The 26652-nt window shown below is 47.5% G+C and overlaps 1 protein-coding gene and 1 long non-coding RNA gene across 10 annotated transcripts in view; both read left to right on the top strand.

Annotated features, from left to right (window-relative positions):
• ANKFY1 (ankyrin repeat and FYVE domain containing 1) overlaps positions 1–26652 on the top strand; it is an 81874-nt gene that overhangs the window by 44597 nt on the left and 10625 nt on the right. For all 9 annotated transcript variants that reach the window (XM_072821703.1, XM_072821705.1, XM_072821706.1 and 6 more), the window contains 15 exons: positions 1638–1761; positions 2639–2788; positions 4059–4224; positions 10767–10971; positions 12139–12207; positions 12415–12614; positions 17421–17518; positions 20274–20502; positions 21431–21529; positions 21803–21956; positions 22540–22708; positions 23414–23532; positions 24153–24309; positions 24563–24763; positions 26149–26325. In XM_072821703.1, coding sequence (XP_072677804.1) covers positions 1638–1761; positions 2639–2788; positions 4059–4224; positions 10767–10971; positions 12139–12207; positions 12415–12614; positions 17421–17518; positions 20274–20502; positions 21431–21529; positions 21803–21956; positions 22540–22708; positions 23414–23532; positions 24153–24309; positions 24563–24763; positions 26149–26325 — 2317 coding nt within the window. The remainder of the gene's footprint in view (positions 1–1637; positions 1762–2638; positions 2789–4058; positions 4225–10766; positions 10972–12138; positions 12208–12414; positions 12615–17420; positions 17519–20273; positions 20503–21430; positions 21530–21802; positions 21957–22539; positions 22709–23413; positions 23533–24152; positions 24310–24562; positions 24764–26148; positions 26326–26652) is intronic.
• Positions 22715–23380, top strand: LOC140630837 (uncharacterized). The gene is made up of 2 exons (XR_012028516.1): positions 22715–22922; positions 23029–23380. It is a non-coding gene; the product is annotated as an uncharacterized lncRNA (long non-coding RNA).

Consider the following 26652-nt stretch of genomic DNA (forward strand, 5'->3'; position numbering starts at 1 on the left):
TTAAGCATCAGTCTTGGAATAAAATAGGTGCCAGCGTTTATTGCTGGATGGAGAAAGGATGGCAAAGCTGTTGCTGTCCCCCTCCCCCCGCCCCTGCCAAGGTCTCATTGGTGAGGCTTGGGAGGTTTGTTCTTTTGTTCTTCTCTGGTCTTTGTTAACACTTCCGTCCTTCTTCCCCTTCTCTCTCCTGCGTCAGTGGCCTCTCTCCAACTCTGTGAGCTACCCCTCACCTGTAAAAACTCAGAATTATCTGCTAGATGATCATTTATTCTTACTGTAGTACTGAAACCAGTCCATTTTGGTTATAAACGAGGCTGCTGCCTTGAGAAGGCCCTCAAACTGGTGAGCATATCAGGTATGTACCAAATACTGTGTGCAGTTCACTTAGCTTTCCTTTACCTGGGAAAATGCACACAGATACTCTGGCCCTCTGAACAAGAGCACTGTGTTTACTACATGGAACAGGAGACAGGGCACAGACAGTTCAGTGGATCTCCATTCAGGTCTTTTTTACCTCACAGCTCAGTGTTGTCAGTGCTGATTCTGCCCTTAGGATCAGAAAAGGGTTTCTGTGGGTGTTGCAGGACAGATGAAGCAATAGTAGGCTGCCAGGTTTCTGTGATGCTTTAGAGGTGAGCCTCATTTGTATGGAGATGTGCAGACACGGGAGTGGAAGGACTGTGCCACTTGCCTCCTTTCCCCCAGTCCCAGTGCTGCATCTCCTAGGCTAGGGTTGGCTTTGTGCTAGCAGGGACCTGGTTGCCTGTCTGACATAATGAGTGCCTTCTTACCAGTGCATGGGAGAGTCTTGTGGTGATGCTTGTAAGCAGACTTTTTGGACATCCATGGAGCTGATTTTTCTGTGTTAGTATACTCTATAATAAGTTAGGGACATGTGCATTGTACACTGTAGGTGTACTGTTAGTGTGCTTCAGGTGTAGTGGGGATGTACTGTGTGTATACCGTGGGTGTACTGTGTGTATACTGCGGGTGTACTGTGTGTATACTGTGGGTGTACTGTGTGTATACCGTGTACATGCTATGGGTTTACTGTGTGAAATTCATTTGGCTCTATACATTTTCTAGGTGGACTTTCAAAAGTCAGTTTTATTGAGTGATAATGCACATACCGTACGGTTCAGCTTTGGGAGAATGTTTCAGACAAACTAATTTATTGAAGCATACACAGAGCCTCCTGCTTGAAGCTAATTTGAGGCCTCACTGGTGGCATTACAGAACTGTGCTGATAGGAATTGTACATATGTCCTGTACAGTTAAATATAAAAGGAGTGAATTTGACCTATTGTGTGTTTGATTTTGCCAGCACCTATGTATAATAAACCTGTGAGTTTCATGGAATTACTTATAAGGCAATGGGGGGTTATGCTTAATGTGTTTATTTAGAGGTCATTTTGATTCTGACCAGAATGGTCAATGTGCTATATAATGCAATTCTTGTACTTTTAAAATATGGTAGGTCAGCTGTACTTATCCCTAACTCCTCTGTGTATCTGTGTAACCTTGTATGTTAGTGTTATTGGACATAGACAGCCAGTACACAGATTACAGCTTTGGTTTGTTCACTTACGAATCTATTTGTCCTAATGACACCATTCATCATTAATATTCTCTTGCAGATGTGAGAAGAGTGTTATGTCTCTGGTGAACGTCAGGAACTGTATTCGCTTCTATCAGACCGCAGAGGAACTGAGTGCCAGCACTCTCATGAACTATTGTGCAGAAATTATTGCCAGTCACTGGGTGAGTGAGAGATTGAGGGGTGTGAGCAAAGCACCCTCACGGCTAGCCAGAGACCTGAGCTGAGGCCTGCTTCTTTGGAAAGTTACCTCTCGGCTCTTACTTGCATTAGATGACATTTGAGATTGCTGAGGCTCTAAACGTCTCATTCTGATTTCAGAATAGAGAGGTAGAGGTAGCTCAGGTCAAGAAACAGCTGCCTGTATGCTCCATCCACAGAAGCTGCCCGCAAGCCCGGGTCTTTCCACGTTCTCTGCGGTGTGTGGAGACCACACTCCACAAATGGTGGAGACCATTAAGTCTCGATTTGCTGTTCTGCGGAATTGTTTGTCTTAAAGAACAGTATTTGCATTTAAAAAAAAAATCATACCTAGTGCTGTGTTTTATAGCCGAGTTTTATAGCAAACTTTGGTACTTAACAACATTGTGAGAAAAGATGTCCAGAAGAATTGGATTGTAAAGAATCAAAACAGGTGTGGTGCTTTAGGATAGATAGAGATTTGCGGTAGTGAAGACCCTCTGACTGGGGGGGCCTCACCCCTGAAAGTTATGATTAGCTCTGCAGCTGCCATCTTTGTGGGGCTAATGACCCCATCGCCCGACAGAGGGCTCCTAGTGGCGTCCTTGCTGGGTGTCAGTGGTGCTTTACTGCCTCCGAAGGCACAGCAGGGCTGTTGTGGACAGCACAGGCTTGGTTCCTGGCTTTGTGTTCCTTCCTGTGCAAACCTGAGCAGGTTACTTCCCCCTTCCTGCTTCACCTTCTTTGTGCTGAGCCCTGCCTAGTAGGGCCAGACACGTTCTCAGGGGCTTCTTCATGAACATCTCTCGTTACTGTTGGTGTGTCGGATCTGCTCCCTTTTCACTGTCCTTCTGTCCTCAGGATGACCTGCGCAAGGAGGACTTCAGTAGCATGAGTGCTCAGCTGTTGTACAAAATGATCAAGTCCAAGACTGAGTACCCATTACATAAGGCGATCAAAGTAGAGAGAGAGGATGTGGTCTTCCTCTATCTAATTGAGATGGACTCACAGGTACTGTAACTGCTTTTTCCCAAAACCATACATGGCTTGTTTTTCTCTAAAATGTCCTCACTGCCCCTAAGCTGTCACCAGCACGGTCTTCTAAGGCACATCTGTCTACGCGTTGTTTGTTCAGGGCTGTCTGAGCTGTTTCCATTATGCTCCTCAAAATCCTTCCAGCTTCTGCCTGTTGGCCATTTCCAAAGCCACTTCCATGTGTTTAGGTCATTGTTGGAGTAGTACCCAGCTGCCAGGTACCAAATTCTGCTTTAGTTTTCTTTTGCTGCTATAAAAAATTGTCACAAACCTAGTGGCTAAAAGCACATGTATTACCGTACAGTGTTGTAGGTTGGAAGTCCAGTGCAGCCATCACCTGTCCACAGTTCAGGTGTCGGCAGGCTGTGTTCTTTTCTGGAGGTTGTAGGAGAGAATCTGTTTACTGTTCCATTTGGTGTGCAGGCAGAATTTACCTCTTTGTGGTTATAGGCCTAGTAACCCCATTTTCTTGCTGACTCTAGGCTGGGGGCCCTTTTTGGCTTCTGGAGGCCACCACTTCTTCCCTCTTCTGAGCCAAGGATGGCGTCTCAAATCCTTGTGTCACATCTCTCTGCTCTTCTGCTTCCGTCTGCTTCCCTCTTTTACTTTTAAGGACACATATGATTAGACAGATGGGTCCCTCCCAGATAATCCAGGATGTGTTCCCTCAAGGTCCTTAACCTTAATGACACCAGCAAAGTCCCTTATGTTGTGGATGGTGGCACATGTTCTGTAAGTTAGGACATGGACATCTTTAAGGGCTATTATTCTGCTGACTGCACTGCCCAGTGAAGAAATACAGTTGCTCTTGACATATGGGAACACAATGTGCTTTAGACTGGGTGTCCAGTACCCAGGGAGACATCACGTTGTGTCGGGAATTAGATATTAAGCCATAGTCTTTTATGAAAACGTTAGCTGTCTCCCTTTGGGCTCTGACCCTCTAACCTGGCCTTTGTGTTCCTATAGCACTATCTGCATTTCCCTTGTGGCCCTCATTGTCTTCCACGGTGTTGGTGTCTGCTCTGTGATCCCCATTAATTCTGTGTTCCCTGAAAGACATGTGTTCAAGGAGGCCTGAGAGAAGTTTGTGAATCCAGTGGCATTTGGAGAGTATACAATGTTCTAGCACTGTAATTTTGTATTTTTATAAAAAGATGATATATATAAGAGTCCAGCTGGGAGAGATTAAAATAAGTTGTATTATCTATTGGCTGGGTGCTAATTTACAGATATATCTCTGCAGCTCCCTGGGAAGCTGAATGAAGTGGACCATAATGGAGACCTTGCTTTAGATCTAGCCCTGTCACGACGACTAGAGAGTATTGCCACCACGCTGGTTAGCCACAAGGCTGATGTGGACATGGTAGACAAGAATGGCTGGAGCTTACTCCATAAAGGAATCCAAAGAGGTAGGAAGAAGCAGTATGTTTTGTATTTTTCTCTGCTGGCAATTTTACTTTAATCCAAGTAATTTTTGAAGATTCTCTGACCCTGTTGTACACATTCTACATTCTGTAAAGCTTTTTCTGTCTGCGCATGATGTAGAATCTGATCTAGGATGGGCTAGTGCCTGTGCCTGGTTTCTTTGGCTCTTCTGGGGTCAGCAGTGCCCCCAGAGGAAAGACCAGAGGGAGGTGTAAGCTGTGACTTGTAAGCAGTGGATGTGTATCACTTTCTTGAGGAATTGTGCCAGAAGGACTTTACATGTTTGGGGACTGTAAGAGAGGGAAAGTATCAAAACCATGCACGTTTAAACACATTCTCAGATTCAGAATTTTCACTTGTACAGGTTAGACTTCTGTCATGGCAAAGTGATAGTTTCATTTTGTTCTAGAAAGATTATTTGAAACTGTAGCTATGTTTTGATTATGTTGCTGTTAGTAGTGGGAAGAATATAGAAGTGATAAAATCAAAACACTTTAGGGTAGTCGGGGTGGCTCAGCAGTCTAGCGCTGCCTTTAGCCCAGGGCATGATCCTGGAGACCAGGGATCGAGTCCCACGTCAGGCTCCCTGCATGGAGCTTGCTTTGCCCTCTGCCTGTGCCTGTGTCTCTGCCTCTCTCTCTCTCTCTCTCTCTCTCTTTCTCTCTGGGAGTCTCTCAGGAATAAATAAATAAAATCTTTTTTTTTAAAAAAGAATTTTAATGTTAATTAACTTTTCAAGTGGAAAAATACTAATCTTTTCTGTTTGGTTTTTCCTGTGGCCTTATTAATTGGTAAGTCCTAAATGGATCCTGCTTGCCTCTGCTTTGCAGTCATCATTTCTGACAGAGTGAGAAGCTGTCCAGAGGCAGAGTTCCAGCATGAAATGACAGCTTTCAAAAAGGCCAAATCTTAATTCTGTAGAGGGTTAGATGACCTGATTGAAAGACTTAGCCATGGCCGCATTTTGTTCACATGTGGACCACAAAGACAGTGTACTGATTTCTGCCCATCTGAATCCTGTATATTCACCTTTCCAATTGTGTAGCTATCATTACTCTGCTCTGGTACTGTGCTGTTGTTACTGTGCTATTGCACTATCACTCTTACATTTACTGTCATTATTATACTGGCATCATTTATATTTTATCATTCACAAGTTTCTCCTAGTTGGTGGAATGTAGTTACTTCAAATATGGTCCTGTTGCAGCTGTGGCTTTGCTCTTTTTGGGCAAAGGTTTTAATACATATATCTTTCAAAGCCATGTGTTAGAGTGTGAAGCTTGCTGGCTGACACAGGGGAAAATGTTGCTCATCATCGGGAAGGAATTCCTTGGAGTGTGTCAGCGTTGAGAGCAGATGCATTTCCCAGGCGCCACTCTGCACTGTGCAGAGCTGTTGGGTACTTAGCGCACTGGGTGTGTGTGCAGTAGGGAAGGTTCCCACCACATGGGGAATTATTTTTCCCATACTCTGTGGTGTCTGGGATGTTTATTTTGGAAACAAATACACTGTTACTAAAAAAAAAAAAAAAAATATCTCAGAATTCTATTTCTTTCCTCTTAGGGAGTTTAAATTCTTATGTGTGATGAAAAAGCATCCTTGACGTGATATTAAATATTTTGGTGATTGCTTAGTTACGAGAATTGCCAAGAATTGGCAGTGCATCTTTGATGCTTATTTTCAGGCGACTTAATCTTCCACTCGGAATTGATCAGTTGCCTGCAAGCCTGTGCATTCTGGCACTGGTATCATCGTCCTGATTGCTGCCAGCTCTGGAGAGTAGCCCATGGCATGGTAGACTAAGCACTGGGGTCAGAGCTTGGGTGGGCTGGGGTTTGAACCCTGGCTCACCACGGAGTCAGGGGCCTTGAACAAGTCAGTCAGTTACTGCTGGGTCTCCTTTTCCTTATGTGCAGAGTAAGAATCCTTCCTGCTTTCCAGTGTTCCCAGCACTGGGACTGCCAGGTGGTAGGGTCAGCTCCAGGCTGCTGTGCCGTAACTAGCTTCAGTTCCCAGGGGGCTGCTTTCACGTTTCCTTCTTTAGGTTGAGCCGTCACTCTGTGGCCCTTCCTAAATGAGTAATGTACTTAATTTTAACTGTCAACCGTGCTTTTAAGTTCTTGATAATTTGAGCAAAGATCTTTGCTATCTGAGATGTGGGTCCAGTTCTGGATGCCCACTAGAATCTGCTGGGCAGTTCTGTGAAGAATGACATGGGCAGCCAGTGTCTCTGGACGAATCCTCTTCTTACAGGAGGCATACAGTGGCCAGAGGGTGGCCACCTCCAACTAGCTAGTCAGGGCAAGAAGGTGACTCCTTGCTGTTTACAAATATCTGGTGATCAGCATTGACCTTCTAATAATCATTGGTGGTTGACGGGTCTCATAAGCAGGTGCTCCTGTCTCATTCCTTGCAGTCTGTGCACAGATGGTGCCAGCACCTGGCGCAGCGTGAGGCCGGCTATGTTCATGGTGAATGTTACTGGGTTCCCTGAATACAGCCCTGCTCAGGAAGCTGCACTAGAGGAGAGGTCATGTGTGGACTTGTTTTGATGTTGGTGGTGTTAGGGTTATGTTGATGTGGACAAGCCATTACAGTGATATCTTGTTTACCTGGTGGTGCCAGTGGATGGGGTTGATGAAGTAGCCAACTTTGAAGCACCAAATCGTTCGTTCGTTTGTTCATTCGTTCTCTTTCTTTTCTTTCTTCTTTTCTCCCTTTCCCTTTCCTCTATTCATGAGAGAGACAGAGAGAGGCAGAGAGACCCAGACAGAGGGAGAAGCAGGCACCTTGCAGGGAGCCCATTGCAGGACTCGATGTCAGGACCCCAGGATCACACCCTGAGCCGAAGGCAGATGCTCAACCACTGAGCCACCTAGGCGTCCCCAAACAGTTGTTATTGTAGCTGTGTTTGATGGAAATCTCTCCAGGATGTATTAGAAGTTTTCTTAGTGACAGAAACTTTATAAATGGTGCTTGGTATTTTCCATTCTCTCCCTTTGTTCTGCTCTTTGATGTCCACTGTCTTTTCCCTCTAGATTGTGTACCCATGGGCTAACTTTCTTTTAACGTAAAACACCCCGATTTTCAACTTCCAGTAATTCCTAAATAACTTTCTGTGTGGGGTGCATGTATTTGTGTGCATATATATATATGCAAGTAATGTATATTTTTGTCTGGTTCATCTTCCATAGGTATAGTGTATTATAAGTTTTTCATAATGTAGTCTTATTTTAGGTTTACTGTGTTCTCTTAGTTTGGAGCATGGGCTGACCTTAAAGGTATGAAACCATATCCTAGCTCTCCATCATATACAGCAGGCTTTTTCATTTTAAGGCCCTCTGTCCCAACAGTCCTGGATTTCCTTTCCACTTCCAGAATGTAGGTGGCTTTCTCTGGGATATTTTATTCTGTTGCTAATGTTTGTACATATTCTCTCTTAGGTTGAATATCTGTGGGTGTTGTTCCTACAACACATCAGGGCCTATGGAGAAACTCACTATGTATATATGAATAGCAAAGGCCTGACCCAACCTAGCCCCCAATATGCATGTTGTTGTTTTCAGAGCTCTACCAATATTCTGGTGTACAGAAAGCTAATTTTTGATCTTTTGCATGTGATGTTGGTAAAGATCACACTTTCCCCCAGACCTCAGAAAAGAATTGGGGGCTGGTTAGAGAAATTTGAAGTTGCCTAAAATCATAATTGATTGGAATTAGAGCCAGTCTTTTGAAATGGGATCTCATAGCCTTGAGCAGCTGATCTGTTTTCTTCCCAAACATTTCCCTGGTGCCTGTTTTATATTAGACAGTGGCAGGTAGATAGGTATATCAGACATGGATCAATCAGCATCTGAGGGGCTTGTGGCAACCTGAGCATTTCCTTGCCCAAGCTGGCATTCTCTGGCAAGATGGTCCCTTAGAAGAAAGTACAGAGCAGATAGGAGGTATTGAAAACCAGAGGATTTTGAAATTCTATGTCCACTGAAGACCAGATGCAACCCATATAGTCAAATGAAAATGAGCACAGGAATACAGGGGGACTTGGGTGGCTCAGGCGTTGAGCATCCAACTCTTGATTTTGGCTCAGGTCATGATCTTGGGGCTGTGGGATTGAGCCCCGTGTCAGGCTTCACACTCAGTGGGGCGTCTGTATGAGGATTCTCTCTCTCTCTCCCACTTTCTCTCCCCTTGCTCTCGTGTGCATGTGCGCACTCTCTCAAGTAAGTAAAATCTTAGAAAAAAATGAGCATAGGAATACAGATAATAGACTTGAGAACTTTGCCATTCCTGAAATCCTAAGCCCTATTCTGGATGTTCAGATTGCAGAACTATTGTTGAAGATGAACAATATTGCAAGATTATAAAAGAAAACTTGTTGTAGGTGTCTCTGAAAGGAGAAAATTGTCATGTGGAGATTGGGAATCAAAGGAGTGTACATCTATGGCACTAACAATTAGGGGCAGGTGAATGTGTCTGGATGCAAAGACAAAAACAGATCAACTACAGAAGCAACACTGTTGCCTATGATCTGCATAGCAAAGAAGTTCTATGGCACTTTCGGCAACCTGGCCTCCATCCATCCTAACACTGCCAGCAGGCTTAAGACATGTAGAAAGTCGACGGTCGTGAAACCAGCAGAGCAACAGTTGCGCTGCATTTGGGGGATCTTCCAGCTGAAGAAGGATGTGATTTGTAAGAAATTTATTTTGTAAACCTTGGTGAAGTGGAGACAATTTACAGAAAGTACCTCTGAGTTTCAGCTGAACCCTTGGGACAACTTAGCAAAGTGCTGTGTCATGCCTGCTAGGGTTACACTTGGCCGGACAAGGGGAGGTTTGCTTTGGAAGACTTCCCTGCAGTGAGCTTGTCAGTACTACCTGGAGGTCCCCAGAAGAAACTTTTGCTTCCCCGCTCCGGCTAGACAGAATGCCTCAAAACAAGCATCATGGATTAGTAACTGGGTGATTGCTCTGTTGATAGTTCATTATCTTACGATGCATTGCTATTTTTGCCTTCTTTTCTTTTTTTTAATATTTTCTTAATTTATTAGAGAGAAAGCAGAGCAGGGACAGGGGTAGAGGGAGAAGCAGACTCCCCACTGAGCAGGGGACCCAACGTGGAACTTGATCCCAGGACCCCAAATGGAAGAGTTGCCTGGGTAGCTCAGTGGTTGAGCGTCTGCCTTAACTTAGGTCGTGATCCCTGGGTCCTGGGATTGAGTCCTGCATTGAGCTCTCCGCAGGGAGCCTGCTTCTCCCTCTGACTGTGTGTCTGCCTCTCTCTGTGTGTCTCTCAGGAATAAATAAATGAAATCTTTTTAAAAAGTTATAAATGGAATTAAATCCAAGGAGGATTAAACTTTAAGGAATCATCATAAATTTGATTGCTTAATTTCTATCATCTTCCAGGTTGACTTGACAAGCCTACTTGAACTGCTTTCCACAAGTATTTTTGATGTGAAATTGTCAGATTGCTTGGTTCTGAATTTAGCCATGTATTTTCAGAATTGTATCCCTTTGGTATCTTTATGTAAACTTAATTCTTGGCCTTTTGTCAGGATGTCAAGGTAGTTTGTGTTTCCTCATATAGAGCACTGAGTAGTCGAGGACAGCAGTCTCACCTGTTCAATTTACTGGATTTTATGTAAGTTATTCAGAATTAATTTGGTATTTGTAGGTAGCCCCAGGGAGACTCTTGCACCTCTAAGTGCTCCAAGAGTTAGGGCAATGGAGGGGACTTAGGAAAAAGCTTTGTTTTGACAACCACTTAATGCACCATGTGAAGTTTTTATAAAGAGTAGCGTGTACAGATTCTTTATTTAAATATTCAGTTGCAAACTTCTTGTTTTTTTAAAGATTTCATTCGTTTATTCATGAGAGACACTGAGAGAGAGGCAGAGACACAGGCAGAGGGAGAAGCAGGCTCCCTGCGGGGAGCCCGATGTGGGACTCGATCCCAGGACCTCGGGGTCACGCTCTGAGCTGAAGGCAGACGCTCAACCGCTGAACTACTCAGGTGTCCCATCAGTTGCAGACTTCTTGTTGAGACTGTTTTGTTTGTACGTAATAGAACATTAAAAAAATCTGTGAATCACGATAAATCAGACAGAATTGTCCCCTGAATAGGAACCTGTATGCAGGTGTGGCAGATTGGTGGTCTGGAAATGACAGAGGGACATCAGTTGTGTTGGAGAAGAATCTTGAAACTGCCTTTGAGGGCTGATGACCAGGAGAGGCCTCTAAGTGGAGAAGCCTGGTTTACTTAAATAGTGATGTTGAGGCGCAGGACAGGACATGTGACAACGGGTGATCAGAAACTGAATGAGGCCTTTGAGATTCAAGTATGTGACTTTGTTATCTTGATGATGAGTTTCCACTTCCAGGTGTCCTAGATGTTCTGCGAAGACATGCCCGATTCTCCCTCTTCTTTGTCCATAGTTACTGACTTTCCCAGGAAGCATTGGCCAGAAGAGCTTGCCCTGGTGTTGTTGTGGGTGACCATTTTTCTGTCATTTCTTTTCAAGGAGATCTCTTTGCTGCCACCTTCCTCATTAAGAATGGGGCACTTGTCAATGCTGCTACATTGGGTGCCCAGGAGACACCATTGCACCTTGTGGCATTGTACAGTTCGAAGAAACACTCAGCAGATGTGATGTCTGAGATGGCACAGATCGCAGAGGCTCTTCTGCAGGCCGGCGCCAATCCCAACATGCAGGACAGCAAGGGCAGGTAAGTGGGGTTAGATGGCTTGCTCTCAGTGCTGTTTCCAGAATGGTATTTTAGGGTGGCACATAACTAGTAGATTGGGGCTTGTTATTCAGTCTGATTTTCCCTGAGGTCACAGATAAAGGTTTGTCAGACCGATGAGAGGAGTGACTAAGCCCAGAGACATTTGGGGAAATCATTTCCGTGCTGGGAACTGAGGTCCATGGGTTTGTACGCAGTTTCTGTCTTGTTCAGGTGGTTACTGGTCCACCTTCTGCAAGGGAACTTTGTCTCAGCATCTTGGTCAGAGCTGGTGGGGTGCTGTGAAGGGGTGCACACCGTCTCGGGCCATCTGCTGTGTTCCCGATTGGCTCTCCCCACGGCATCTCTGCAGCCTTTGCCTCTTCCCAGAAGTACCTTGTTAAGGATTCCTTGTGGTTTAGAGCCCATGAAAAGGCTGTGTATCTTTGGAGCAGCGGTGTGGGAGGCACAGAAGGGGACCACCAGCAAGGGGGACCAGCTCAGTGTTTTACACCCTAGAGAAACCTATCAAACTAAGAACAGAGCTCTGTGCAGTTGTCAGGATAGGGACATGGATGTGTGTGGAAGGATCTGCAATTGAGTGAGATGTGTCTCTGAACTCTCATTATCATGTGATAATTACTTTATTTCCCTAAGTAATTGCATCCTTTTTATCTTCTGTTGGATCTTTGACTTTCTCCTGCTGCAGCAGATGCTTGCCCCTGTGATGGGTGCTGGTGCAGGGTGGGGGGCCCCCTTCAGGGTGTGTGGGGGCTGGATACACACAGTGAAAAGCGCTCAGATGCTGCTTCCAGCAGTCCCTGCCTGTCGCCAGGCTGTTTGAGTGTACATGAGAGCTGTAGGAAGAGAAACATATGTTTTCACAATGGTGGGGGATATGTGGGGAAAACAAACTGCTGTTTAAGAATATGGAGACCTGGTGCAAGTCAGTATTCAACTGGAGAGCGTTTTATTATCTCTTCCTTTTGGTGGATCTTGTCCTTTGGACCACTGAGTAAACAGTGACATGATTTTGGAAAGCTGTTGGCCAGAGCACGCAGAGACACTGCTGCAGAGATGGGGTTTTCTTGTGGGTGACGACCCTGCCTCCTGCCCTGAGGAGTTCTGACCGATGTCACATGTCCTGTCCCTCTTCTCTTCCATCTGTAGGACTCCCTTACACCTGTGCATCATGGCCAGGAATGAATATGTGTTCAGTCAATTGCTGCAGTGCAAACGGTACGCACGTGGAGCAGTGAAAAAACAGTTGGGAGGGTGGGATTGTGAGTGAAAAATAATTCCTTTAAAATGTCTTTTAGTGTCATAAATTTTAATAAGTAAAAGTAAACTAAAAAACTGTCATTCAAAATGTGCATAAAGAGGCTGTTGGCAGTACAGTGTCTGAAGAGGGTTCTATTTGCTGTTCCTGCTGCTTCCTTATTTCAGGCTAGATTTAGAGTTGAAAGACCACGAGGGTAGCACTGCTCTGTGGCTTGCAGTGCAGTATGTCACCATGTCTCCTGACCACTCAGTGAACCCCTTTGAAGACCTCCCGGTGGTGAACGGGACTTCATTTGATGAAAACAGCTTTGCAGCCAGACTTATCCAGCGGGGCAGCAACACCAATGCCCCTGACACCGTAACAGGTAAAGTGTGGTACCCCCCAGAGCTGGTGCTTAGGTCTGGAGGGTAGGTCTGGAGGGCCGTGAAACATCACGTCTGCCTTTTTACCAAAAGGGTTAGAAATTGAATGGCATATTGTTTTGAGAATTAGTTTGTGCTTTTCAGTATAGTAAATTTCCAAGATTATGCTTTATGAAGTTTAGCCAGACTCTGAGTCTGTTAAGCAGGAACACTTATTTGGGGGCAGTGAGGTCCAGAACTCCTTTTACACTCTTAAAATGATATCTCAAAGATTTTGGTTTCGATAGTATAGCTGAGGTATTTAACTAATATTATTAGAAATTAAAACTGAGAAATTTTTAAAAGATGTATTAAATAACAAACCATTACATGTTTAGCATATATCATTTATTATGAAGGATAATATTCAAACAAAATTAGTTGGAAGAGTGACTGGTTTCTGGTATCTGCATCTGTATTCAGCCTTTTGAGATATGTTGTTTTGGTTAAAGTATGTGAGGAAAACATACTCTCACACCTATGTAGCCGGCAAAGGGGGGCACATTTCAGAGCCTTCTCAGATAATTGTGGATGTGTTTCTCTGATTCCACAGCAAGCAGAGTTGACCAAGTGATAGTTTAAAGTTAGTTGCAATATGGAATCTGAAACTGTACCAAAGAACTTTTCATACTCTTATATTGAAATCCAGGATTCATTTGTGCTTTGAATGGATCTTTTCTCCATACATGATTCTATAACATCACAACTTGATTATTTGAAAAATACTGGTTCACCGAGTTATGCAGATCTTCCAGATATTTGTGTATTTTAGAATCTTGTTTACTAATGTCACCATTGATCTTATCAGAGAAATCTGTTGATAAGCTGCCAAACTTGTAGTGTTTTTTTTTTTAACTTATTTTTTATTGGTGTTCAATTTGCCAACATATAGCATAACACCCAGTGCTCATCCCATCAAGTGCCCCCCTCAGTGCCCATCACCCAGTCACCCCCACCCACCTCCCTTTCTACCACCCCTTGTTCGTTTCCCAGAGTTTGGAGTCTCTCATGTTCTGTCTCCCTTTCTGATATTTCCCACTCATTTTTTCTCCCTTCCCCTTTATTCCCTTTCACTATTTTTTATATTCCCCAAATGAATGAGACCATATAATGTTTGTCCTTCTCCGATTGACTTATTTCACTCAGCATAATACCCTCCAGTTCCATCCACGTCGAAGGAAATGGTGAGTATTTGTCATTTTTAATGGCTGAGTAATATTCCATTGTATACATTAGCTATTTTTTTTTTTTTAAGATTTTATTTATTTATTCATGAGAGACACATAGACACAGAGAGGCAGAGACATAGGCAGAGGGAGAAGGAGACTCCAGGCAGGGAGCCTGATGTGGCACTTGATCCTGGGACTGCAGGATCATGCCCTGAGCTGAAGGCAGTTGCTTAACTGCTGAGCCACCCAGGCGTCCCAAAGCCTTAGCTGTTTTCTAAGTGAATATCCTTTTTATTGGATTTTCCCCGTTACAAGTGAAATGTCACACAGAATTCTGGAAGGATAGGTACCCATTGAAATTTAGGAAATGTAGTAATTTTTACTGCTCTATTAAGGACTGTGCCTTTTTGGCTGGTGCAATGTGGTGCAGAGGAACGCGGTAACTCCTGGTATGCTCTGGGGCCCCAGTTTGATCTGACATAAGTGCCACAGTCATCATAGCGGGACAAGTGAGCATCAGGAGGATAGTTTTGACCTCATGGACCCCCTGAAAGACACTCAGAAACCCCCAGGAATCTACTGACCACACTTTGAGAACCCTGTTTTCACATGGGTATTTCCTTGTTCTGACTAAATAAAATACAGAGGTATTTTAAGGAAGAACTCAGGATAATACATATAAAGTGTGGGTGGGTGCCACAGATGATGGGGATGGGCCAGAAGGAGGTGGATATTAAATAGCCCTTTCCTTGAAAGAAGTTAATGATTTAAGTAAAGAACAAATTCAGTCACCCCTCTGGTGACTTGAATGCTAGAGTCAGGGCACTCCACACCAGGGGGGTTGGGAAGACCTTCTGGAAATGAGATTGGTCCTAAATTGCTCTGAATTTACAAAGGTATACTGGTCATTGGCCATAATTTATTCATTTCGAATATAATCATACTATACGAGGGCTGCAATATATAAGAACTTGGTTCTTTGATATTTAGGACTTGGATGCTAGCTACCTTCAGACCCATTCTTAAGAAAGTTTGACGGGTACCTGACAAGCATATGCATCCTTTCACTGTGGGCTGCACCACTATTCTCTTTTTTTTTTCTAAATTTATTTTTTATTGGTGTTCAATTTGCCAACATATAGAATAACACCCAGTGCTCATCCCATCAAGTGCCCCCCTCAGTGCCCGTCACCCAGTCACTCCCACCCCCCGCCCACCTCCCCTTCCACCACCCCTAGTTCTTTTCCCAGAGTTAGGAGTCTTTCATGTTCTGTCTCCCTTTCTGATATTTTCTACTTATTTTTTCTCCTTTCCCCTTTATTCCCTTTCACTATTTTTTGTATTCCCCGAATGAATGAGACCATATAATGTTTGTCCTTCTCCGATTGACTGACTTCACTCAGTATAATACCCTCCAGTTCCATCCACGTCGAAGCAAATGGTGGGTATTTGTCGTTTCTAATGGCTGAGGAATATTCCATTGTATACGTAAACCACGTCTTCTTTATCCATTCATCTTTCAATGGACACCGAGGCTCCTTCCACAGTTTGGCTATTGTGGACACTGCTGCTAGAAACATCGGGGTGCAGGTGTCCTGGCATTTCATTGCATCTGTATCTTTGGGGTAAATCCCCAGCATGCACCACTATTCTCTGCTTACGTCCATGCATCAGGTGTATTCGTCATGCTGTATACATCTTATAAGGTAACTTACTAATGTCTGGACTGCTTGATTTGTCAATTTGGGGGCGTATATTAACATTTTTCATTGTGAGTCTGAAGATTTGTCCACTGTCTTGCTAGTTCTGTCAGTTTTCCTTTATATACTTTGAGATTAGGTACAAGTTCAGGATTATTATTTTTTCCTTGTTCCAATTCTCCTTTTACATGGAATGGCCTTTGTCCACTGTCTCAGCCTTTCTGTCACGTCTTAGCAGTTGAAGGTTACCTTTGTTTGATTCGGAGGCCCATGTGCACGTCTTGTGTGTCCCAGGAGGACTGCAGGAGTGAAGATGGGACCCTCATTAGGGGTTTCTAAGTTATGGTGGCTCTCGGCCCCAGGTGGAATCCTGGTCTTTGAGGGAAAAGGAAAAACAGCATGAAAATAAAGCATTTGTCCCATTTCTTTTTTTCTTTTTTTTTTTAAATCTAAATTTTAGGGTGTTACCATACTGTGCAGTATCGGTTTCTAGAGTAGAATTCAGGGATTCATCACTTACATGCAGCACCCAGTGCTCATCACAAGTGCCCGCTTCATGCTCATCCCCTACTTCGCCCATCTCCCACGCATCTCCCTCCAGCCACCCTCAATGTGCTGTTAAGAGTCTTAAATGGTTTGTTTCCCTCTCTCCTTTTTCCCCTCCTTCCTCTGTGTTCATGTTTTCTTAATTCCATATGAGTGAAGTCTTATGGTATTTGTCTTCCTCTAACTGACTTACCTCACTCAGCACAATACACTGTAGCCCATCCAAGTCATTGCAAATGATAAGACTTCATCCTTTCTAATGGCTGAGTAATATTACATTGTGTGTGTGTGTGTGTGTGTGTGTGTGTGTGTGTGTGTGTATCCCACATCTTCTTAGTCATTCATCTGTCGAAGGACATTGAGGCTCCTCCTACAGTCTGGCTACTGTGGACATTGTTGCTGTGAACATTGAGGTGCAGGTGTCCCAGCGTTTCACTACATCTGTGCCTTTGGGGTAAATTCCCAAAAGTGCAATGGCTGGGTCGTAGGGTAGTTCTATTTGTAACTTTCTGAGGAACCTGCACACTGTTCTCCACAGTGGCTGCACCGCCTTTCATTCCCACCAACAGCTCACAAGGTCTCCCCTTTCTCCATGTCCTCGCCAACACCTGCTGTTTCCTGTACTGTTGGTTTTAACCATGTCCCATTTCTTCACCTATTTTTAGTCCTGGTATTTAATGTGAGTTTTCAAATAGCATAGCTGCAGCACATGAGATTTTGTGTTGATCCAAACAGGAAATGGATGTTAATAGGAAGGGAAACACTGCTTTGGGGCTAAAACCATTCCATGAGGGAAAGAAGAAATGTTTTTTTCCTAAGCTTTTTATTTAGAAAATAGTGGTAAGCAAAACATTTCTGCACCAAGAACAAACATTTAGGGTCTTAGGGATAAAATGTAAAGGGCATTTGCTGGTCGAACATCCCTTCTAGGTCCAGAGGTTCTCAGACAGTTGTCCTGTCCCCCGGACTTTTGGCAGCATCTGTATACATATTTGTTACAGCAAGGCTGGGGTGCTGTTTGCATCTAGTTGTTTTACAGGGTGCAGAACAGCCCCCTCACAACAGAGTCACTTGGCCCGGAAGGTCAGGAGCACCGCTGCTGAGAAAGCACGCTCTGACCCATCCTCGGCAGCAGACAGAACTCACCTCCAGTCTCGGGTGGCATCCAGTGGTGAACTCTAGGAGAACGAATGTCCTCTGACTCCCAGACCAAATCTCTTGTTCCACCTGGGCCTGTCCAGTGTCTGCGTCCACACACAGGACTCGGTGTGGGGTGTGGGCTGTCTGTTGGGATAGGTGGGCAAGGAGGTTTGTCGTTGTGCACGTGGGAACCGAGTGTGCTCACTGTCTCCAGGGAATTGCCTACTGCAGCGGGCAGCTGAGGCGGGGAACGAGGCAGCTGCTCTTTTCCTGGCAACCAGCGGTGCCCACGTCAATCACAGGAACAAGTGGGTAAGTGTGCCAGGGCGGCTGAGGAAGCGGAGTAGCTCTATGGGGAAAGGCAATGGTGCATATGTAGGAAAAAATAGCTTCTGTTTTCAATTTTTGTCCGGATGATGCATGTACTTGGTTAAAAAACCAGGCTGAAATGGATGTTTTGTTCCCAAATACTGGTTGGTTGGTTGATTCAGCAAGCGTTCCCTAAACATGTATGGCATATCGGCTCCTCACCTAGATGCTGGGGTCTGCCAGTCTCGTACACAGAACTTACTGCACTAGGATCTCCATCTTCTATGACGCTTGGTGTTTGCTGAATCTTTCCTGTGTGAGTGCTTGTTCAGCCTCAAGGTCGCTGCAGTGTTCAGGTCGAAGTGTGGCCTTGGGGCGAGGCTTCTCATTCTCATCTGCCCTTTGTGATTGTAAGCAAGTTACTGATCCTTTGTGAGCTTCAGTTTCCTTCTTTGCAAGATGGGGTTCACAGGGTGTGGCTTCAGGAAAAGGAAAGGGCACGTGTGAGTGCTTGTGAACATATGTATGGCCAGGCCGTCTGGTGCCGTGTGAAGTTGTCTTACCGCTGTTTTCATGGAGAGAGGCTGTGCGTGTCTTTAAGGTCATGTTTACTTTGAGCCTTTGTGCTAAGAGCTTTGAGGATGTTGGCTCTTAATTCTCAGAGTGGGCCTGGAAGGGGCATTCTTGACATCTCCAGATCCTGCCTTTCGGGGCACAGAACGTTGAGGCTCCGAGAGGTGAGGTGGCTCGCCAGGGATGCAGCCTGCTCTCCCACCAAACAACGGCGTGTCCCTAAATGCACTGCTGGCTTTCTTGACTTTGATCGTTTTGTGTCTCTGTGTCTGTCTGTCTCTTGCGTTGCCAGTTTTGCCCACTGTTCGTTTCTGATACTATACAGACACACCTTGTCTCCAACTTTAGAAAAATCCTTCATGGAGGGCGCCTGGGGGTGGGGGAGTTAGCCAGTGAAGCCTCTGCTTTCAGCTCTGGTCATGATCTCAGGGTCCTGGGATTGAGCCTCATGTTGGGCTTCCTGCTCAGGAGAGCCTGCTTCTCCCTCTGCCCCTCCCTCCACTTGTTCTCTCTCTGTCTCTCTCTCAAATAAATAAAGTACCCTTCATGGAGCTCATGTTGTTTACCAGCTGTTCCTTCTCTGATGCCCTTTATAGCAAAACTGGGAGGACTCTGAGATGTGTGAGAAGAGACCAATTTTGAAGGCAAGTGGTTGATTTTGGAGAAGGGTCTGGAGTGCTGGTTGAGTTCTTTGGACTTCTCCTATGGCAAGAGAAGATCTATGTGAAGGGTTTTGAGTAGACAGGTGGTATGACCTTCTGAATTGAGAAAGCATACCGGGAAGCTGCCATATGGGTGCACTGTTGGGGTGGAGCCTGGAGCTGGTGGGTGTTCTCTAGGTCGGCAGAAGCTGTGCTGACCTGTTACTGAACGTGGACCCATGGGGACAGGCTTCAAAGGGTTTGCAGAATTATACTTGCAGCAGCTTAGGCTCTTAGAAGCAGGGGCAGGAGGGAGTGTGAGGCTGTTGGGTGCACCCATGAAGAGAAAGAGAATTGCCTGCAGGAAGAACTGCTGGGCAGTGAATTCGAGTTTGTGACTGTTGAGCAGGAACAGGTGGCGGGGACGTCAGCTGAGATAGTCGCATACTTGTAGGCTCTGGTGCGGGCCATGGGGGCCGGGGAGCATGCTTTGTGTGAATGTGGGTGTGGGGGTCTGGAGCAGAAGATGATCCCACAGAGGAGGACACTCTCAGCCCTCCACAGCATGACATGTGTTGGTGGGGAAGGGTGCAGTGGGGGGTCAGTGGGAGTCTGAGTCCTGTGACATGGTGACTAGCCGTGAGGCGTCCACAGACATACAGTACCTGAGCCCAGAAAACTGAGAGGTGACAATGTAAACATGTTAGTTAGAACCCAGCTGAGACAGTTCAAGGTTCCCTCCAGGAAAGGGAAATTTTTTTTTTAGGGAAAAGGACGTGGGATCTTGCTGAGTTTCACAAGGAGCCTTGTAGGGTCTTTGACTCTTTAAATGGATGAGGTCTAGCTTCCATAAGAATAAGGAGCAGAGCAGTGTGTTCTGTTTCCATCTGTTTGGGTGGAAAGATGCTGTGTGTGCATCTGTGTCCATGTCCTCTTCTGACTGTTCCGCCCTTGGAAGGATGCAGGAAGCTGGCACTGGGGTTTCCTCGGGTGGGGGAGCAGGAGAGGACATTGTCATTGTCTGTTCTTGTGCCTTTTGAACATTGAATCAAATATGTAGAGTACCAGTTTAAAATGTTTTTAATTTTGAGAGTGGAGGAAAGAGGACTTGATCAGAGACCCTGATGAGGTTGATGTGGGCCAGGCAGAGAGACCCGTGGGGGTGGGGGCCAACTCGTAGCCCCATCCCCATGGGGCCACGGTCCAGGCTCTGCCAGCCTCCCCGGGGCATATTTCTGTGGCACTTGGAGGTTGTCTGCGGTTTAATCGTTGAAGATGTTTAAGAAGATGATGGGACATGTAGATGAGGAGCCAGGGTGCTGGGAGGGCACTTGGGCCAACATTGAAGAAACCGGGCTGATAGCATAGGGAAGGCAGGAATGGACTTGCAGGAGTTGGACAAGTCGTGGTCAGCTGGTGACAGGATGGGCTGAGGGCCGTGACTGCCCCTGGAGACCCGGGCTTGAGAATACAGGCGTCAGCCCTCTGTGACGGGCACTCCCATCCTGACGGTGCTCTGAGGTGGGCTGTTTGCTTCCGTTTAGGGAGAAACCCCGTTGCACACAGCCTGTCGGCACGGCCTGGCCAACCTCAGTGCAGAGCTCCTGCAGCAAGGCGCCAACCCGAACCTGCAGACCGAGGAGGCCCCGCCTTTGCCACGGGAGGCCGTATCCTCTGCCAGCTCAGTGGATGGTGTCTACCTACAGACGCCGCTGCACATGGCCATCGCCTATGATCACCCAGATGTGGTGTCTGTCATCTTGGAGCAGAAAGGTGGGTAGCTGGGGCCTCCCCACCCTGACCTGTGAACGGTCATTCTGAGGAGTTAGTTACAGAGTTCACGTTCCTTCCATTGATGAGTTATCTTGCCCCCAGATCCTTTCAGGTCATACTAGGTCAGCATGTAGTCTGGCTCCTGACCACTATTCCCTGTGTACATGCTGAGGGCAAAGCCTGCCTACCGCACCTGTCAGGTGATGGGGTTAGAACCGTAGACGACTTCTCTCTCATGTTGGGTGTTTCCCAAAGCTCTGCCTCAGCGTGAACAGTACCCAAGGACCCTGCAGCCTCAGACCCCACTTGAGTGGGCGGTTCTCTCAGCAGCCTCAGTCTCCCTGGCACGCTGGTGGCTGGGGAACCGTGGGAGGAGCAGGGGGGCCCAGGGAGCCCCTGCCATGGGGAGGCCCACTTCCCTCAGAGAGTCCTCCCCAGGTTCTTCTCTTGCCTGTCTTGGAACCTGTCCTCCTCTTGCCTCTGTCCTGAGGAATGCCAGCATATTTCCTCCCTGTTCTTACGGAAGGAAGCAGGATTTCAGGTAGAATGCATCTTTCTCTGGGTCCTTCCTGGAGAGATAAGGTAGGAATTACATATTAGGAGAGCCCTGCCAGGCCATGGTTTTGACTCCGTTTGTCTGCACTCAGATAATTATTATGTGTTTCCATAGTGGGTTTGTTTTCCTTTTGTGAAGACTCAGTATTTTAAGCTTTAAAAACTTTTATTATTCCCATAAGCTGTGCTCCAAAATGCCAGGTTTCTGGGCTTCCACTCTGCATGAGAAGATTTATGAACTCTCTCTGTACAGAGGGGATTGTATTGTAGCCAGTCAGTGAGTTGGAAACCAACTAGCTCTTAGCTCTGGAGTCCTTTAAATGTGGTCCAGGGGGTGGGGAAATCAAGTGTTTGTTTCCTTTAAAAATTTTAGCTAATGCTCTTCATGCCACCAACAACTTGCAAATCATTCCGGACTTCAGCCTCAAGGACTCCCGAGATCAGACCGTGCTGGGCCTGGCATTATGGACTGGTGAGGTGGTGCCAGAGGCTGCCGGGGGGCAGGGAAGGTGTTGTCCAGAGGCTGCTGGGGTCTGCAGACCCGCCTCCGTCCAGAGGGTAGGGGAGCAGAGAGGGAGGGAAGCGTGCAGGGGCGGGGCTCATCGTTGGGTTTGGGTTAAGCCTGTGATACCTGGTGGAAAACTGCTGGCTTTGAGAAGTCGAGGGGGTGTGTTTATTGCAGTGAGATGTTGAACAACGGGGGAAATATGGAGCATGCGTTGGTCAGGGCCTGTTTGTGTCCCAGGCATGCACACAATCGCAGCACAGCTGCTGGGCTCTGGGGCTTGCATCAACGACACCATGTCGGACGGGCAGACCCTGCTGCACATGGCCATGCAGCGGCAGGACAGCAAGAGCGCGCTCTTCCTCCTGGAGCACCAGGCAGATATCAATGTGAGGTAGGCGGGAGCAGCTCCCATCTGATGGAAAGCATGATGGTGGACTTGTGGGATGGTGAAAGGGAATCCTCAGGACCCGGGCTCAGTACTGCACGGAGGTCAGTGCAGGACCTGTCCAGAAGCACTTGTTTAGAAAAGGATTTCGTACATAATGAAGAACATTCTTGGGGGAAAAATATAGGGTTAAGTTTCTATTGTTTCTGTATTTTCAAGGAATTTATCTGCATCGTCAGGTGACCCTGAATGACTGGGGAGTGAGAGGAGGAGGAGTGTTTGGTCAAGGAGGCAGCGTGATGGCCTTTATTGAGGTGCTGTCGGAAGCAGTTGTGCCTGAGGGGTTCCCACACGCTGGGGTGTTGGTCCATTATCTTCTGGGTGCAGTAGGATGGCTCGGCGATAGTTCCCAAAAAGGCAGAAGGGATAGATTCTACTGACAGGTTAAACTGCTCCGAAAGAATATTGATCAGTGTGCGTGAAGTGTGTTTGAAGGATACAGTGGGTTCTGGCCTTGAATGCCTGGGGTGGACGCATTACCATTTGGCTCCAGTTACAAATGTTGGTTTTGGGGTGAATGTCCTCACAGGACTCAGGATGGGGAGACAGCTCTTCAGCTGGCCATCAGGAACCAGCTTCCGCTCGTAGTAGATGCCATATGCACCCGAGGAGCAGACATGTCTGTGCCGGATGAGAAGGGGAACCCCCCGCTGTGGCTCGCCTTGGCAAACAACCTGGAGGACATTGCATCCACCCTGGTGAGCAAGCTCAGCCTCAGCCTCTGTTTACACGTGGGGATAGATTGTCACCTACAGAGTAACCACCAGGACAAGAGATCCACTGAGCAGCAAGTTGGGGCCAGGATGAGCTGTTGAAAGTCTTGTTCAAGAAACTTGCAGTTCAACATAACCTTGGCCAACACTTTGTTTTAGGCTGTTTTTATCAACACTGTCAAGAAGCGGAAGAGCCAAGGTACCTCCTCGGGAGTCCTCTCCTGAGGGTGTGCTCGGGTAAAGGCTGCCCTCACCATTAACATGGTGATAAGTCCCCCGATCCCTGGTTTGTCTTTCTTACCCAGGGGGTCCTCATTCAGCTTTCTGAAATGCCTGGAATGGGACGAGAAGTGCTATGCAGCTGGGGGTCTTACCCAGGGGGCATTGAGATGAACTGTGAGTTTCAGGTGTGTCGCTGAGGCCAGAGGAGTGTGTGTGTTTTCTGTCCCTCCTGGAACACGGCTCCCAGGGTGATGATTAGCGTATTCTTGTATTTCTCAAAGCAACCCCACAGCATCTGGCACAGAGCACATTCTAATCAGTGTATGTACCAATCACAGGAATTAGCAGTTGATTATCAACTGTATCTCACCTGAAAGAATGAACCTAATGGTGTCACGTAGAGCTCAGAGGTGGTAATAAAATGTGTGACTTTGCTGTGCAGTGTTGTGAGTAACCTGTTTTCCACAGGTCCGACATGGTTGTGATGCCACGTTCTGGGGCCCAGGGCCCAGTGGGTGTCTGCAGACGCTCCTGCACAGGGCCATTGATGAAAACAATGAGTCTACCGCCTGCTTTCTTATTCGCAGGTCTGAGAACCCTACGTGTCTCTTCGTGTCTTCTTCAGCGATAGGCCTGGCATGGCTCGGCTGGTCAGAGGGGTCCCCAGTTACAGTTGTTGGAGGGTCACTGTTCTATGAAGTCACCACTTAAGGCACTTCACCCAATTCTGAGGAGAAAGGCTTGGGTGCCCAAACGTCAGAGTCCAGAAGCTGAGCCAGTTTCCTGCCCTGGGGGCCGTAGAGGCTCCGGTAGTCCAGTCAGACCAGTTCACCCCGTGCAGCCAGGAGGTTGTGGTGGAGGAAGCCAGGTGGTCCCTGTGCGGGTCCCCCCCCGCCCCCCACCGTCTCCCCAGCAGGCCCACGTCACACTCAGGAACAGATACATGGGAGGAGCCTTTAGAGCAGTGGTTCTCAAGTGATAAATGCATACAGATCCCTTGGGGGACCTTGAAGAGTTCTGATGCCCAGGTCGCCCCCAAGACCAAGAAGAAGCAATGGGAGTGGGGCCCAGACATCAGTATTTGACACCAAGGTGGCAGCAGTTTCTGTGTTGGATGAGACTGCTACTATGCGTTCATCTGCATGCCTCTGGCTGGGTTGGAAGCCTGGCTCTTAGAGCACACCTTTCGTTTCCCCCTTGATTTCAGTGGCTGCGACGTGAACAGTCCCAGGCAACCTGGTGCTAATGGAGAAGGGGAGGAGGAGGCCAGAGATGGGCAGACCCCCTTGCATTTGGCAGCCTCCTGGGGGCTGGAAGAGACGGTACAGTGTCTTCTGGAATTTGGTGCCAATGTCAACACGCAGGTACGGAGAGTTTCTCTTTCCAGGAGAGAGATGGTAATAAACCAGGTGTGTTTGTGTTTCGGGGTCACTGGAGCTTGGGGTGATGGCAGCTGCTCTTTTCTTCTCTGGGCTTGGCCTCTTTAAGAGCTGATTTCAAACACAGGGTGGCAATACTGGTTCTCAGAACCAAATTTGGTTTGAAAGCGATCCCCTTCATATTTTTCCTGAGTTTGTTCTTTCATCTGGACATGGAAATCATGTCTTGTCCCTGCAGGATGCAGAAGGAAGAGCACCGGTCCACGTGGCCATCAGCAACCAGCACAGCGTCATCATTCAGTTGTTGATCTCCCACCCTGGAATCCACTTGAGTGTCCGCGACAGACAGGGCCTGACCCCTTTTGCCTGTGCCATGACATACAAGAACAACCGAGCAGCGGAGGCCATCCTCCAGCGGGAGTCTGGGGCTGCTGAGCAGGTGAGGGACCCGCACCCAGCTTCCTGCACCTGCCCATGCTTGGTGGAGCCCATTATGTGGAGATTAAAAAGGTGGCCATCACCAAACAGATCTCTTGGACATGATGATGTCTTTGTGGAAATTAGACTCCCCTTTCTTGAAGTCTGGCCATTCAGGTGAACTGTGGGTACCAGCTGAGATCTGGCTCCCCTGTCCTGCGTCAGCCCACAGTGGTGCCAACCGGGGGGCCCTTTGAGGAGGAATCCTGTGGCCTGCATACGTGGTATCACTGGTGTCTCTGTGTGCTTTTGCTTGGTCTAACTGCCCTGGTTATGAGGGTCCTGAAGAGATGTGATTTGAGCTGGAGGGGCTTGTGGTGTGATGTTGGAGCCGCTCTCTGGGGGACAGTTTGTGAGGAGCTGTCATCATCCAGTGTAGCAGGCTCAGGCCTGTCCTCTGGATCTTGAGCAGTTGCTCAGCATGGCTGGGAGGCACTGCCCTGTGGGACAGAGGGGGTGGGAAGTACCAGCCACAGCCACTCCCAGGGGGACTGGGGTCCCCTTCCCACCCCTAGAGCCCTGTCAAGGTCCAGGAGTAGCCACTGATGACTGTGACCTGGAGACTTGGCATCTGAACACAGTGCCATCCTGACACAGTTGGGGACTGTCACTTGGTGTTTCAGTGTTTGTGCGTGAGCGAGCGGTGTGGGTGCTGGCCTCTGCCCCACTCAGCTGCTGTTGTGTGTTCATGAAGGGGAGCCCCTCACCTGTCCTCACATGCAGTGTGACGTGGGCACAGTGGACCAGAGTCCTTTGCAGAAACAGCAGTGTGTCTGTGCTCATGCGCGTGGGGGCTGTGATTGTGGCATGTTGCTGTGCCTACTTCTCACCGACATGACCGCCCTCATAAGGACAGTTTGTGCTTTGGTCCAAGTGAGCTTTCACCTGCTCTGTGTCAGCAGAGCAGTCTGTGGCACGTGGGGGCTGCTTGCCTGGAGGGTGGTGTTATGCTATAGCTTGATGAGAGAGCAGACTTCCCAACACCATGCAGGGTCTGGCGGTCACAGCAGCTGTGGCGTGAGGGAGCCAGAGGAGGGGATACCCATGGGGATGCACGTGGCTAAGCACTGCCTCTGCCTTTTCCCATCCTGCAGACTATCTGTTAGCGTCCTAACCCAACGTCTGCTGTGGGAGGGTGTGCTCTGTGGCTCTGTGCATGTGCAGGGAGGGTCTGTGGTGTGCGTGGCAGGAGGCACGTGCAGATTGGGTTCTTGGGAGGGGACCCCTGGACCGAGGGCCTTGGCTGCCCCATCATATGCTCTCTTGTGGCCAGCACGGCTGGCCAGTGCTCAGGGGGCACTCTTGGAAGGGGGACCACAAATGTTTTGGCTTCTCCTGTTGCTGTAGGTGGATAACAAGGGCCGAAATTTCCTTCACGTGGCGGTTCAGAACTCTGATATCGAGAGTGTCCTGTTCCTGATTAGCGTCCAGGCTAACGTGAATTCCAGAGTCCAAGATGCCTCCAAGCTGACCCCTTTGCACCTTGCCGTCCAGGCGGGCTCAGAGATCATTGTCCGCAACTTGGTAAGTGTCACTGAAATGTTGCATGCAGAAGCTCTCACCCGGGTGTTTGCTGGGGTTTGTGAGTGCCTGGTGTGAATCTGGGGAAGTAAGCCAGTGCTGGGGGTGCAGAGAGTCCTGAGAGCCCAACAGATGGGCAGCTTGTGCAGGTAGGTGCCCCAGTGAGGCCTTGCGAAGAAGCAGGATTTGGGGGGTAAGGCGGGCCAGGTGCAAGGGAGGGAGGCATGCAGCAGGCGGCTTGCTCAGGGCGGCTCGGCTCGCCTGTGTGCACACGCACTCGCTACCTCTTTTTTAATAGTCTTTTTTAAATTGGGGTGTAACCACTGTATA

This window comes from Canis lupus, chromosome 3 (genome assembly GCF_048164855.1).
Source record: "Canis lupus baileyi chromosome 3, mCanLup2.hap1, whole genome shotgun sequence".
Classification (NCBI taxonomy): Eukaryota; Metazoa; Chordata; class Mammalia; order Carnivora; family Canidae; genus Canis; species Canis lupus.